The following is a 16,652-nucleotide window of genomic DNA, read 5'->3' as shown; positions in this document are numbered from 1 at the left end:
ACCTTTTTTTCTACTACCAATAGTTCCATAGTTTCCGTTGTTCTGGCTATGTGGCCGAAGTAATTTAGGTATGCTCGGTTTACTTTTCTTTAAACCCTTTCCAGTCAGATGGTCTGATTTGGGATAATGGCAATGATTTTTGCTTTAGCGGCATATGAATCTACTTATAGACCGTTGGATTTCAATACGAAGGTAATCCACGATTTTATCTCTTGTGTCTTTTTGTGTAGTGAAAATTTCATATAAGATAAGCAGAAAAAAGGATATTAAAGTTGAACCAGGATGCGTTTTTCTGAAAATCGAATTTTTCTTATTAAAAAAAATTTGTTTGGTTCCACGATTTTATCCCTTATGCCATTTTATGAATCGATAGAGGAATATTGATTCTATTTTTAAAAATTTTTGAATAGGGGTTACTGGTGCCCTACAGGTATTAATTAAACCTAAACATTGCCACTTTGTTAATTTTTCACGATAAGGAAGCTGCAAATAAACCGAATAAAAGTACTTACCCTGGCATGTTCACACAACAAAATTCATACTTATTTTCATTGATTTATAATGTACATGAGGCATAATACAGTCTGCAAGCAATTTTCAAGTGCTTGAAAAACTTGACGGTACATATTGAAAACTCAAGGCCGAAAATATCGTTTACCTAAAATATTTCTAGCCCAAATCGTAGGCCAGGGTTCGTTTCAAAATCTGTAATATAGTGCTAGATTCCACCGTATAGATTCCACCGATTCCACAGAAACACATATATTTAACATTAAATAGGCGTCTAGTTAACTAGACGTCGGCTCTCATTAGATACCCGTGAGTCCAGTATACTGGTCGTTGGTAGCCAACCCGTGATTAAAAAAGTTATAACAATTGAACATTGTTATAACTTTTAACTGTTAAAAAGTTGCGAATTGATTTAACAAAATTAAGCTATAAAATTTGAAAATCTGGCTAAATACATTTATAGAACAACTTAAAAAGACTAGTTTAAGGTTGGGTAAATGTTTCTATGTTCATTTTTAACCGAGATATGGAACTTTTAATACCTCCAAAAAAATTAACATAAAAATATTTATCAAAGCTTAAAATGTTCGTTTTTAATTGTTCTATAACTTCTATTAACCAAACAGCCGAACGTTTATGGCTCAATTTTGTTTAAAACTCTTGTAAACAAATTAATTGACTACTCTAACGAAAATTTTAACTATAAACTTTTTTATTTATAATGATAAAGTAATGGGAATCTCTGAATCTACATGGATTTTACGTATACCTATATTGGGTTTTATTTGCTGTGAGCTGACCGTGCGCCTCAGAGCGCGTTATTAAAAGTTCCATATCTTGGTCAAAAATTAACTTAATTTTGTTTAAATCTCTTAAACTATATACATATATAATATAATCTATCAACAAAATACTTCGCAACTTTTTATTGCATTTTTAATGTTTAATAGTTATAACTTTTTTATTAATAAAGTTTGATAGAGAGACAGAGAAGATAAAGTAATTTTGCAAAGTTAATTTTAACGTTAAAACAATTAGCTATAAAATTAGAGTATTTTAAAAGTTAGTCGCACATATTAAAGCTCAGTTATACTTGGAAAACCCCCTTTGAATACCGATTTTGCAATTGTTTTTCATGAAAGTTGTTACAACTGCAGTTCTAACAATTGGAGCTAAGGTTACCAAACGCCGTTTTGTTAATTTTTTCAAAAGAAACAATTTTCATTTTGGCAAAATCAAATATCTCTGATATTCTAGGAGATACAATCATTTAAACAATTAAATTGTTAATAACAAATTATCCGACGGGTTTTTAGCTTGGTACCCTCTAAAAATCGATTCTACGCGCTCAAAAAACAAAAAAACGGTACCGAAGGGCATAAAAGTGCATACTCAACACTCAACACTCCCTTGGTTCCTAGATTATTTTAGTAACTTTAATATGATAGTCACTATTGAGACTTACGTCAAGCTTCATACAGATATACTCGTATATTAATGTTTTTAAGTACACTTGAAAAGTATGAGCGAGAAAATGGTCTCATTTAAATAAAATTGTTCGGCAACTTAAAATATATTTTTAGCTTGAAGATCCCTTGTGGCACTTATGCCTATTTTCATATAAGCTTAAAATTAAGTTTCCTATGTATATACAAAGTACCTAGCATAAGAAATAAAAGCGTGGAACAACATCCAAATTTTTCAACAACTCTTCCAATAATTTTATCTATGAAAACTTTTACTGACCCTTATGAAATTAAAGATGATGACTATTTTATAATTATTAATATGTTCTTCTTTGATTTATACTGGATAAAATTGCGGACCAAAGTTGAAAAATTTTCGCAACTTTTCTAAGGAAAAATTTTTCATTTTCCTGACCTGCGGTTATGCCTTTCTTTTTGCAAGTTCCTTATCGTGAAAACTAACAAACTTTCGAGTGGCATGAAGGATAAAATCACGGACACTGACCAATTAATATTACGTGTTTAGGTCATAATTAACATCCTTAGGGCACTAGTAGCAATTATGGCAAAATTTTTAAAAATATAACTGCCTCCATTCTTTTGGTATCTACGCCAGTCCTTCTGATTTACCACTTCTTTTGCCACACGCCAGTTTTCTTATCTCTTTCATTGGTTTGTGTACTGGCCCAGCTCACTTACAGTCACTCACTAACTGTTCCAACTTCCTTGTTGGTGGTTGTTCGAGATCATCATATGGGAGGTATGCTGATCTGAGAACTATCTCTTTCATACTTGCCCCTTTATTGTCTTCTTGTCAACCCAGGGCTCTCGAATCAAAGATGCATCGAACCGTCTCTTAGCAATAGTAAGTTGTTCCGAAGCTGCCTTATGTTCGCCTGCAGGACTTCGATTGGAGCCATCGAGGCCTCTGAGGTTTTTAAGGATATCTTGAGCAGCCCTCAATTCTTTGTAGGAGACCTCGTCAATCGTGTAGACTAGGATTTGCGCATCCTCGATCTTTAGATTTTTCAACAATCACTCTTCTGTCTTAAGGTCTATTTTGTTTCCCTAGATGAGTCCTGATAGCTGCTTCATTCGCCTCTTTCCCGACGAAGCGGGTGAGTAAGGACCATAGGGTCGCATATTATTGGGATCAACTATATTTAACTCGGCTCTCCGACCACTTCAGTAGTTCATTTTGTTGTTTTGTTCAACTGCTAGCACAGTTCACCAACAGGGGGAACGTTAGTTTGTGTTAGCGACGCTTTTTTGGGGTGGGGGAGGGGGTGATGGTATTCTTCCTATTTCTCTTTTGGTTGTTCCCATGGTACAATGGTACCATGCGTTGTTCCAGTTGTTGGATCAGGTCTGCTTGAGCCTGATCGAGTTGAGTATCAGGATGGTGTTTGTGTGACCAAAGATGAGGTGGATAGACAGGGTAACATAGGATAGTGAGAAGATCGGTTATGCCAACTGGAACTGGAAAATTCAAACATGGAACAGAAGGTTTGAAAAGGTCGAGGCCGTTTGGCTGTAGCACAATAATGATCCACTTACCTACATTAAGTCACACGAATATAACTATTAATACCAGCTTTTGGCTAAAAGTTCAAATACCACAAAAGGGATTTCTAGCTAAAAGTTTGTTGGCTATGAAAAGTTGATATCTGGGGGAATTGATATACGGTAGCGTTTACATTTTAAGAAGAAAATGTGACTTTGGACATGGAGTCACTAAAATAAACAATTAAATTAAAAACAATACAATGGGTTTATCACCAAACATTAAATTAACGCCCTAATTTAGACAATTTGAATTACAATTACAACCGATTACTCATTGCTTAGAGAGGTTATGTTACATAAAAATAACACCGAAATGTAAACAAAACATAGTAAAATGAAGAAAAAGGACAAGCGGAATACTCTATATATTTTACAAATTATCGTTAGGATATTATTAGTTTTACTACCCCAAACAGGATATATCCATCCCGATGAATATTTTCAATCTGTAGAAGTCTTAGCAGGTAAGGTTACTATTTTTTTAGATTAAAAATTATCAAACTTCTAATGCAAATTCATAATTAATGAGTCATTCAACTTGTCATTATTGCTAATAATTTACCTGGTTATCTCTAATCTAATGTTGATCAATACTAAATATTAAAAGAGTGGGTCCTGTAATCAGTAAGCAAATAATTGCAATGACTGTTCGCTCATTAGAGATAAGAAAAATGCTAAATTTTTGTTGGTCTTAGCTGAAAAATATATAAAATCTCAAACTTGATGCAGTTATTAAGGAGTCTAAAATATTGTTAACTTATTTTTCAATTTCTAAAGCAAGTACAGAGGACCAAGAATTAACAGAACTAAGATAAAGTAATAGGACATACTATAGAAATACCTGTAGTTAATAATTACTTTTATGCACTGGATACATCACTGAGAAAAAAAAATGCATTGAAGTGAAACCAAAATGTATTCTTTTCATAGTGCTTACCTGTTTCAAATGTTGGCGACCATCATGGCAATCTGTCTGCTCCTGCTGCTCTGAAAACATTTGTGGTTGTTGTGTCACTTACATATACTTATACCACTTACATCTCTCACCTTCCTGGGAATCATTTTCCTTTTACTTTTCCTGTAAAATTAGTTAACTACAGCAATTCATATCTTTCGCTGTACCACATGATGTGACCAAGGTTTTCTATTGTATCTGTTTTATTGTGGTTAACAGCTCTTTTTCTCTTTGCATTCTTAATAAAACATTCTGATTAGTTATGTGGTCAGTATAAGATATCTTTAGGATTTAATAATAAAACCACATTTCGAAAGCCTCAATTTTCTTGCAGGTTGCATCTGTGAGAGTCCACGACTTAACTCTATACAACAATATAGGGAAGATATAATACAGTAGTAACATGATTTTTATGGGTATTGATAAATTATGATATTTGAATAGCTGAGCTATATCTTGAAATGCAGTACTTGCTTTCTCTATCCTACATTTAGTTTCTAGGGAACTCTTTCTATTCATTGACCATTCACACTGATTTGTCTAAATTGCTATTCCTTCTTAGAGATCATTATACATTATGTTTTCTTAATGTTTCGTGAAAGTCCATATCTATATGACTTACTTCTGTGATCCTATTCATTAACTCCTGGAGGGCTTCATAACTGTCGGCAAATACAGCTGTATCATCTGCATATGATGTTATTAATACATTTTCTGTTAATTGGAATTCTGGCTTCAATATTCTCTATTGATCCTTGAAAGATTTCCTCAGAGTATATGTGGAAAAGCAGGAGTGATAGTATATATCCCATGTTGGACCCCAAATTTAATTTTTATATCATCAGATGCTCCTGCCTGTGTATTGATAGATAATGTTTGATTCCAGTAAAGATGGCTAATAATTCTCACACATAGATCACAGGGGTTTGTTCCAATAATTGATAATATCTTCATCAGCTTGTCATACTTTACTGTATTGAATGCATTATGGTAATCAATGCAGATAATGATAAATATTGCGTTGATAAGGAGTTCCAAGAAGCAATAGACAACAAAAATATAGCATACCTTAAGATCAGAATGCACAAAAAGAGCAAAGTTTGAATACCGAACCCTAAGAAAAGGAGAAAAAAGATTACATAGAAGAAAAAACAGGCAATTTGAGAAGAAGCTGTTAGAAAGCATAGAATGAAACAAAATCACATCATTACAAAATCAAAAGGAAACTTGAAAGTTCTGTAGAAATCTGAACAAAATGACAAAAGAGTTTAAGCCAACAATGGGGAGTTGTAAGGATGGAGATGGATGAGTCACACGCTCAAATTTTTTTTAAAAATTATACACCAGAGAATACACAACAAACTTGAGCAGGACATAAGTGACACAAAATTTGGATTTAGAAATGCACTGGGAACGAGGGAAGCCCTGTTCGCTGTGAATGTACTTGTGCAAAGGTGCATGGATGTTAATCAGCCAGTATATATGTGTTTCTTGGATTACAACAAAGCCTTCGATAAGGTCAGACATAACCGTCTTATCAAATTACTTGAAAAGAAAAACTTAGATATGAGAGACATCAGGATCATTAGTGCTATCTATTATAATCAGATCGCTGTGGTAAAAGAGAACAATGTCTTTTCAAATGAAATACAGATTGAGAGGGGCGTCAGGCAGGGCTGTGTCCTCTCTCCTTCTTTGTTCAATTTGTATTCAGAGGAAATAATCCAGGAAGCGTTAGAAGAACTAACTATGGGAATAAAAGTAAATGGCCGACCAATCAATAATATACGGTTTGCCGACGACACTATTTTATTAGCGGAATGTCTTGAGGATTTACAGCAAATGGTTGACAGAGTGGTAGAAGTCAGTGAAGAAAACGGACTTCCCCTAAACACAAAAAAGACACAATTTATGGTAATTACAAAAGCACAACAGCGCCAAGAAAACATAACAATACATGGAGAACATACATGGCACTTGCTCGTGTGAGTCACTGATCGCGGGGGTCACTTTTTATTAGTGGTCCCGGGGCAAGGGCAATTTGTGTATGGAGGTAATTGTGTATGTGTTCGTGTGTATGTGAGTGTGTGTGTGTGTGTGTGTGTGTGTGTGTGTGTGTAGGTTGTGTGTGTTTTATTATGTGTTGTGTTGGTTATGGGATATGTGGATGTGTGTCCATGGTTTTATTGGTCGGCTTCTTCGTCGTCTAATATCATTTGTTCTCCCCAGTCATTTATCCATTGTACTATTTCCTTGTTTGTGGTGTCGATGTTCGTTGGTGGATATGTCATGTGTACTTGTGTTAGTTTATTTGTCAGGATCTGTCTTACTGTAATTCTCTGTGGCAGTGTGCAGTCGTTTATTATGTGTTGCTGGTCTTCTAGTGTGTTGTAATTTGTACAGTTCCCGTTGGTGTTTCTTAAGTTAAATCTATTGTAATATTCCTGTGTATGTCCGTGTCCCGTGAGAAGTTGTGTGGTTTTCCAGTTAAATTTTGGTTCTGTCAGTTTCACCTGTTGTATTATGTTGTATGTTTTGCGTCCTGTTGTTGCGTTGTTCCAGTATTGTTGCCATTTATTTAGTTTTGTATTGTGTGCAATTTTATGGCCTGGTTCGTTCTTATTTGTTTTTGCAACAGTGTAGAGTATGTTGTGTTTTGTGAGTATTTCTAGGTTCTTTTTTACTTTTATGATCGTTTTATTTCTGTTGTTTCCGTCCTGGAGTTGTTGTAACACTATTTGTGAGTCTGTGTAAAAGGTTATTGTTTTGTTTTGGTGTTCCAGTATGTTTTGTGTAATGTTTTCATTGTTTATGTGTAGTGCCAGGGTTTCTAAGGCATTTATGTTTCCAGTGGTGTCGATTCTGTAATTTGTTTTAACGTTGGTCTGGGTTGATTCTATATTGGTACCTATTGTTTTACTGGTGTTGTCATCTATGTTTTTGACGCTCGCATCTGCGAACGCCCTTATGTCCGGTGTTGTAGTGTCATGAAGTTTTTGTATAATGCGTGCTGTCGGGTGTGGTGTCTCTATGGTTCTGATTTTGTGTGTGTCTATTGTGTTTTTGTTTTCCGTGTAGGTTAGGTGTGCTGCCAAGGCATCTACGCTTAGCGGAGTCGTTCCGGCGAGTACATGGAGGGCCGATGTGGGGGCGGTGTTGTATGCCCTCGTGATCGCTCGCAGAAATGGTCTTTCTGCGGCGGCCAATTGTTTAGCGATTCTACTGTCTGTCGCTCTTTTTCCCCAGATCTCTGCTCCGTATAGGAGCATGGGTTTTATCGCGCCTTCGTAGATGGCCTTGAGTGTCTGTGCTTTGCGGCCGCAGTCTTTTCCTGCTATTATGAAGAGCTTGTGACCAATGTCGGCTGTGTTTTGTCTGTTCAACTTGACATGGTCCAACCATGGAAGGCCCGTGACTATGGTCAGTCCTAAGTATTTTAGGTTTGCTGACGGTGTTATTAAATCATCTTTGATTCTGACTCGGGGGGCCCTGATTGGTTTATGCGGGATGAACAGAGCTTCAGTCTTACTACTGTTGTATGACAGTTTGTAAGACTCAGCCCATTTTTCACATGCCGTCCATATTTGTGCCCATTTATGTTCTATTTGGCCTAGAGATTTCCCAGTTAGCAGGATTATCTGGTCGTCCGCAAAAGCCTGTATTATGTCGTATTCTGTTGTCACGTTTGTTTGCTCGATGGCGTCGAACCAGGATTCCATGAGGAGGATCCAAAGTATGGGACCCAGGCTCGACCCCTGCGGGCAACCTTTTTCTGTCTTATTTTGTATGTGTTCTGTCTTGATAGTTCGGTTTTTGAGAAAGTTTGTGCAAAGTTTGAGGATGTTCTGTGGTGTACGTGCTTCATATAAACTGCTTGTTATGGCCGGTGTCCATGCCGAGTTAAAAGCGTTCTGTAAGTCCAGTGTTATTATAAGTGTATGGAATTTGTGTTTTTTGTTGTAATTGATTTTGTCTGTGATTTGGTTTATCGCGTCGATTGTCGTGTGGCCTTGTCTAAAACCAAATTGGTTTGTGTTAAGTTTTTGTTCTGTCTCCAAGTAATGTGTTAGTCTTTTGGCCGTAAGTTTGTCTAGTATTTTCCCTAGTGTCGGAAGGAGGCAGATCGGTCTTTTGCCCCCGTCTTTTTTGGGTAGCCAGACCATGTCCGCCTTCTTCCAGCACTCCGGGAATTCACCAGTCTGTAAGCATTCGTTATATAGTTCCGTCAGTAGTTCTGGTTTTATGTTGTGTAGTAACTCAATTAGCTCTTTGCTGAGCCCGTCTGTCGCTGTGGCTTTCTTGTTTTTCATGTCGCGAATGGTGTTATTTATTTCTTCTTGTGTAAATTTTGTGTCGTTTTCGGTGTCGTATGTGTATTCTTTTTCCCTCAGTGCTTTGTGTGTTTCGTTGTCGTCATCTTCGTTATCGTGTGGGAAGTATTTAGTGTGGAGATATTTTATTGTGTCGTCTCTGTTTGTTGTGTATGTTCCGTCTGGTTTTCTGATAGTGTTTAGTGTACTGTTGCTGTCTTCTTTTTTCTTTATTATTTTATACCCTAGGTTCCAGGGGTTGTCGGGGTCGTGATTTGTCAGGTACTGCCTAATTGCTGTCTTTTTTGTTTGTTTTATGGTGTCTTTATATCTTCTTCTGCTAGCGATGTATGCTAGTTCGTCTCTGCGTTTATTTATCGGGTCAGTTTCTCTTTGATATTTTCTTCTACATTCAGTCCGAGACATGCGAATTAGATACTACTTATAATAGGTTCATATATAATATACATAATAGAGCGTAGTAAGCGAGATGTTGAGTAATATTTCGTGCCTTGGTAACGGCGACGAAACAGGTCGGTTTAGTCATCAACGAAGACAAGGATCTATACCAAACGAGGAACGGGAAACAGTTTTTGGAATTCATATCTTTGAACGTGTTGACAGCGTCACATATCTCGGCTCGCTGTTGACTATTACCAACAAAACAAGCGAAGAAATTAAAAGACGAATAAACCTTACAAATGGGACATACTATGGACTCCAAAAACAGTTCTACTCCAGAAACATTCAAAGCAGAACTAAAATTATTATATACAAAACATTGCTGAGGCCGGTCTTCACATATGGGACAGAAACATGGGCCGAGCACAGAAGGATGAAAGACTTTTGGAAATATTCGAGCGTAAATACTTCGCAAAATATTTGGAGCTATAAACGATCGAGGGCAGTGGAGCAAAAGATATATAACTTAGCATTATATCAACTCTTTAACAAAACCAGACGTCGTAACGTTTATTAAAACACAGCTGCTTAGACGGACTGGACATATAATACAAATGCCTGACAACACGATCTCGAAAAAAAGAAGAAAAATCACAGGCTGACCGCTAATTAAGTGGTTGGATGGAGTTAAGGCCGACTTAGGCGTAGTAAAAATCAGAAGATGGCAACACATCGCCAGAAATCGAGCAGAATGACGAATTTTGGAGCAGGACACGATCCACAGAGGATTGTCGAGCCAAAGATGATGATGATTCGACATTAATAATCTCAACGTGTCTGAAAATATGTACAAATTCGAAGAAAGCTTTTGGTTCTAGTTATTGGTGATATTGCGGTTACAAATATTCAGTTTCACATATTCCGGTTGCATGTTAATGTTTTTATGACTCCTCTATTTTGTCTAGGGTGGTAATTCGATTTGCTCAGCTCAAGTAACGGCCCGTGTGCGTTGGTTTTCGGTATACTATGTGCTTAAGAGCGTAGGCGCAAAATTTCGGGCCAATGCTTTTTAAATGCATTCATTTTTTTCGAATCCTGAGAAAACTAATAAGTATTTTTGAAAAATTCAAACACAGAATGAAAGATTACATTATTACTGAGAGCCAAAAGTCCCTGAAAACTTCTATAATGTTTAGTTTAATAAGTTACAGGGGTGAAAAAGAAGAGAAAATTTAGTGTGATTTTTAATTTCAAATATCTCATTCAAAAAACTTTTTGTTTATTCTAAGGGACTTTCGGCCCTCAGTAATAATGCAATCTTTCATTCTGCGTTTAAATTTTTCAAAAATATTTATTAGTTTTCTCAGGATTCGAAAAAAATGAATACATTTAAAAAGCATTGGCCCGACATTTTGCGCCTACGCTCTTAAGTTTTGGTATGGTTTTCATTCAACTAAAAATCTAAAAATCAAATCTGTTTTGTGTTGGGAAGGTGAATATTCTCGTAATTAAATGATATTATAGATTCTATTACAATTATATACAACGAAATTAGGAAGTTAAGATTAATGTGAGATTACAAAATAAAGGGTTTAATTTGTGATTGAATAGTTAAGTAAATACTATAATGCACTGTTAGAATTCAAATCTTGACTTTGTTTAATTTATGGCATCGTGATAAATTATCATCCAAAATTTAAACCTGATAATGGCAAGGACATTGTTTACACGTCATAAAAAATGACCAAGGTAGTTTATGGTGTTGATATTATTACTTATTATAGTTTGTATTGTTTTTGCTAATAATGTGTATGTATCGCTACGCTTATTGCTTCTGTGTTATTGTAGGTAAAATTTTCGATGTACAATGCAGTCCACCTTGGGAGTTCAATGTAACAACTCCTATTCGGAGTATGACAATACCATACTTTACTATAGGTATATCGTATGGATTAATGCGAAATTTCAATGCCCTCAGCAAGCAATACTTAAACCAAGCGCTGCTAACTCCTTACATGCTGCTCATTGTGCCCAGAATAATAATGTGTGTTTGTTCTTTCCTTGTTGACTATTGTTTGTACAAACTTTGCTTGAATAATAACGAGAAATACAAATCTCGATTAATAATATTAGCTAGCTCATATGTGATGATAGTATATGGTACTAGAACATTTTCTAATACTATAGAATTGGTGCTATTTTCTCTGTTATTGTATTTTGTATGTGAAAGCTTAATATTTAATAATACTCTATTAAGGAAAAAAGAATATTTAAATTTTAGATATGATAACAGTAAAACTACTGTAGATAAAGCAAAGTTCCATAAGTTACGCCTTTATTTAACCTCTGATTCATACAGAAGCTGTTTTATTATCAGTACTATAACCGTATTTGGTTTCTTTAATAGACCTACATTTTTAGCTTTCTCAGTGATACCGATATTCTTCTGGTTGTACAGGGGAATAGGCAGTAAATCAGTATCTCCAGTAACGTTTTATTCTAGACTTCTAGTCTTTGCTCTATGTACCATTCCCTCCTTTTTGTTTAATATTTTTATAGATTCCTTATATTATGGCTACCTTACTTGGGGTGAAATTGGAATGATGACTGTATCACTCAACAATTTTGTTTTTACACCTTTAAATTTTTTAAGATATAACACTAATTTGAAAAACTTGGCGATACATGGGTTGCATCCAAGGTTTTTGCACGCTTTGGTGAATATACCATTGCTTTTTAATGTATTGGGACTTTGTGGTGTCTTTGCCGTGGGACAATATCTGTATTTGTAAGTATAGCTTTGTTTTCAACTTAAAATTTCAAAAGAAACTGTGCGCAATTGAGGTAGAAAAGTAGTAATAAAATCTTGAATATGTATATATATATATATATATATATATATATATATATATATATATATGGTTTTCTCTTACCAGCAAAAGCACAACCATTCCGTATATCTATACCAACGTTTAATCCCCCCGTGTATATAGTAGTATATAAATAATAGTATATTATATAGTAATATATATAGGTATATATTATATATATATATATATATATATATATATATATATATATATATATATATATATATTGAGATGATTGGTGTTTAATATAAGTTACACACTAGATAATGTTAGATATAAAAAATATTTGGTTATTTTAATAAGTTATATACTAGAGAATTTTATAAAAATTATTTATATGAGGGTATTCTTAAGAAATTAGCATATAATAAGTGTAAAAAGTTTTATTTTAATAATTATAATATTGTAAATATATTTAAGTGAGCCATGTGATTAGGCAACCAAATATACCTACTCGGAATAAATGACAGTTACAGAAATTAATAATTTGCGAATGTGAAATAGGGTTATGTGTTAGTTTAAAATGTTTAGTTTACATATAGTTACGGATGTGAAGTAGTGTAGTTTATTAATTAAGGTGTTTAATTTACATATAAGTTTATATTCTGATTTGAACAGCCATGTCGATAAGATTCTCGATAGAAGAGTAAAGAATTCTCTAGATCACGGAAGATGGCCTGTTTGCGAAATAGACTATTCCAGAAAATTCAGATATGTAGGAAATGGAACAAATCGAATATGATTTCTTGCCAGATGGTTCTGTAAGATTGAAAAGGTATAAATACTCGGTGATTTGGATTCAAAATGGCCAGTCAGTTAGTAAGAAAGTTAGATAGAGTTAGTAAGAAGTCAGACAGTTACAGTATAAAGTTAGTCAGTCCTATTTTCAATATAGTTCAAGATAGAATACAGTCAGTCAGTTGGTGAAATGTTCAATATAGTAAGTTCAATGAAGATGAAGAAACAGAATAAAGAAAATATGATTGGAAGAAATTAAAAATTATATTATGGTTGGAGATTAGTAGAAACAAAATTATATAATATATTTGGTGATTGGATATTAGTGTATTAAAAAGAAGAATAAATATAAATGCAGTTAAGAAGAAAAATATTTTAAATTGGTGGAAGCTGATAATTGGAAAAAGTAATTTCACAAAAACAAGGATAACCGAAGCTGAGAACGAAGACATTGAGTGGTGATTAAAATCTATATAGTGGAAAACAGTTCATTTAGGCATTCAGTGACAGAAAGGTACAAAATTTTGTTAATATAATTTAGTTAGTGTCATAAGAATTTCAATTTTAAAGATAGTTTGTTTAAAATTTACATTGTCTATATAATTTAATTAGTTTCATAAGAATTTTAATTTAAAGATAGTTTATTTTAAATTTTACATTGGTTATATTAGATATATATGTGTGTTTCATAATAGATATAATAAAGATAATTTCAAAAAGTGCTTACAAACTAATTCTTTGAGAACGCGATAAAAACCCTATGTATGTATATATATATATATATATATATATATATATATATATATATATATATATTATTAAAAAACACTCATTGCTCATCATTCACAAACAATACAAATAACAATATATATATATATATATATATATATATATATATATATATATATATGTATATATATATATATATATATATATATATATATATATGTATATGTATATATATAGGTATATATATATATATAGATATATATATATATATATATATATATATATATATATATATATATATATATATATATATATATATATATATATATATATATATATATATATATATATATATATATATATATATATATCTATAGTAGAAGCCACACAGTTAGAATGCAGTGTTGGTCTTACGGCGCGCAGCGATACCGCTCATGTCGGTGTCACAGTGGTGACATAAATTACACAAGAAGATCATAACTGAAATGTACTGTACGTACAGTACTAAAAAAACAAATGAGCATTAAATCTGAGATATTTCCCGTTAATTAATACTAATCACAATCCATATCTAAATCATCCTCATCCTCTGAATCATCTCCTATATTAATTATAACCGGTTCAATTCTTTTTGCAAATTATCCACCGCAAGCATTTTTTCTTCTACTTTCATGACGTGGTTTACATACTTATGCCACTGCTCTTTAAAATACGCGTTGGTAAACTTCTTTTATCAACCGTTCTACACCGACGTTAGTCCAAGACTCATCGGTATAAATTGGGTTTGCATTATCCTTCTTCCTCAATGTTTTTATTGGTCAAAGGTACTTATGTCTCCAGGATATGATATCTTTTCTTTCCATCATTATTGAATCTCGACTTCTTTTACCATATTCAAAACCCATGGCATGTAGTAGCCTACGAAATGTGGTTTTTGAAAAAGCTGATAGATTTTCATCATCCTTAACTCTGTTCATTATCTAGTCGACGGTTGTTGTTATAATCACGGACCATTTTCCTTATTCAAGATTTAACTCCCTCATCGTAAATATTCTCACGTGAATTGGACTGGAAACTGTTTGTCTTCCTTTTTTGTACCGGTTTCAGTTCGCCTTGCTGGGCCTCTTCGCGGATGTCATAAATTTTGCGAAAACTCACACTGCACATTTTCGAAACTTTTTCCAAAGTAATATTCAAGCTGTCACCATTTTTTAAGTTTAGATGATAGTTCAATACATTTAACACCACAAGTTTTACTTGAACACGTTTTTGGTCTAATGACCAGTACCCAAATCGACAAAGAGACATGTTTGCTTTGCGCGGACAATGGGGATGAAAACTGATTCGCTTCTCCTAATGACTTTATAATGATCTTTATTTCCCAAAGAGTGTGTTTACAAAAGAAAATTGATAAATATAAATAAGCTATCGAATGAGTTTTTGATATATTTTACTTTTTTTTATAGTATTTTTCTTCATGTTATTGTTTAGTTCGACTATGCTCTCAAATTTATACATCGATGATTGAATTATGCTTTAGTTGAAACAATAATGATAGTCTTTTATACAACCGTAGGTAATTGTTTCGTGCTCATATATTCCAGTGCTATAATTTTTAAATCCGGTAATGATGCACCACTCAGGGCAAACCGGCAACGTGGTCGGCCGTTTTCCAGTAAGAAATACATTGCCTATGTTACCTGCACTGCTGTGGCTTCTACATATACTAATACTATAGTATGTACATTGTTGAACATCTGGTTTGTTTTTGTAAAAAAGTGTTAATATGCTGCTTTTAGATTCGCTTGATTTCCTCAGTGATACAACTACTTTATCTTTATTTATTTCTGAGTTTTTGTGCAACATCTTCGTGTTCATTCTGGTGACCATTACTGTTATTGTCTCATTTAGCTCAACCGGTTTTCTGTCAAATTCAATCCAAATTTAATAAACTGTCAAACTACTTTTTTCATCTCTTTTTGATGTCTTCTTTGTGAACTACTATTTTATTGTTTTCATCTTGGATACAATAACATAATCTTATAAAAATATTTTGCTTTGTTGCCCATTTTATCTAAGCCTTTTCTTGCTTTTCGTATACACTGATATCACGTTGATCATATATCTTTTTATACGTTCTTTAAAATTTGCTACCGCCTTTAGTTTTTAGTTCTATATATAGTTTTCTATAATCTTCTCCTTTCTCTGTTTTCGAACTTCATTTGACCATTACCACGTCTTCTGATTCTCAAACTTCTTTCCTTTTTCTATTTTTATCCTATAAAACACACATACATGAACCTTTTTTTAACATCCACAATATTTTTTGTGGTCCTCTCCGATATTTTGGTTTCTCTTACTTAAAACTTAAATGAAAACGACCAGTAACTTTGGTTGTTAAAATTGGAGCCTTATATTCCATGTATAATTATCTTCAGGTGTTCAAACACTAACTATAAATATTTATTTAACATTTTCATGGTTTTAAGTTTTAATAAATCACTTTCGTCTGTTAGTCGGTTAGAATAGAACGAAAATTCGGCCGCGAGATTAGACACTAGATCCTCGTTCAGAGCCTTATATTCATAAAATGTTCATTCTAAACTTTTTACGTTTTTACGAATATAGCTAATCTATTTATTATAAATGTTTATGCTTTAATTAAATTAAAAAGCCCAACTATTGTCAGGCACAAAAACTTTAATAGTCATAATTTTATTGTATCCTTATTTTTAATATTATTGAGTCCGGCCCTGATCCCACCGCAATATTTGTAAGATCGATAACTCGATGACTTTCCCTGATTCTCCAATTCTTCCTGGGAATATTTATTCAACGTTATATAACTGTTTTAGTTTTAATAAATGACTTCTGTTTGTTACTCGGTTTTCGGTTAGAAGAAAAATTCTTTATCGTTGTTGTGGTTCCTCACATGTGGACTTCACTCTTAAATTTTCAATAAACTTTACTACCACGGAACCACAGTTTAGTGTTACAAGAATGCTTATTTAGTATACTGTGACGTGTGACGGAACATTAAAATCACAGAATACTAATCACAACAAGAAGCGAAAGCTTTGTCGGAACCTTTGATGTTGGGAGGACA

At 33.5% G+C, this 16,652-nt stretch overlaps 1 protein-coding gene across 1 annotated transcript in view; it reads left to right on the top strand.

The window, feature by feature from the left end:
• Positions 1 to 3,802: 3,802 nt before the first annotated feature.
• PIG-Z (phosphatidylinositol glycan anchor biosynthesis class Z) overlaps positions 3,803 to 16,652 on the top strand; it is a 52,339-nt gene continuing 39,489 nt past the window's right edge. The window contains exons 1-2 of the mRNA XM_072522960.1: positions 3,803 to 4,006; positions 11,058 to 11,997. Of these exons, the coding sequence (XP_072379061.1) occupies positions 3,877 to 4,006; positions 11,058 to 11,997 (1,070 nt within the window). The 5' untranslated portion in view covers positions 3,803 to 3,876. The remainder of the gene's footprint in view (positions 4,007 to 11,057; positions 11,998 to 16,652) is intronic.

The sequence above is a fragment of the Diabrotica undecimpunctata genome, chromosome 2 (genome assembly GCF_040954645.1).
Source record: "Diabrotica undecimpunctata isolate CICGRU chromosome 2, icDiaUnde3, whole genome shotgun sequence".
Taxonomy (NCBI): domain Eukaryota; kingdom Metazoa; phylum Arthropoda; class Insecta; order Coleoptera; family Chrysomelidae; genus Diabrotica; species Diabrotica undecimpunctata.
The sequence above is the reverse complement of the archived record's forward strand: the minus strand, read 5'-3'. Positions and strand labels throughout refer to the sequence as shown.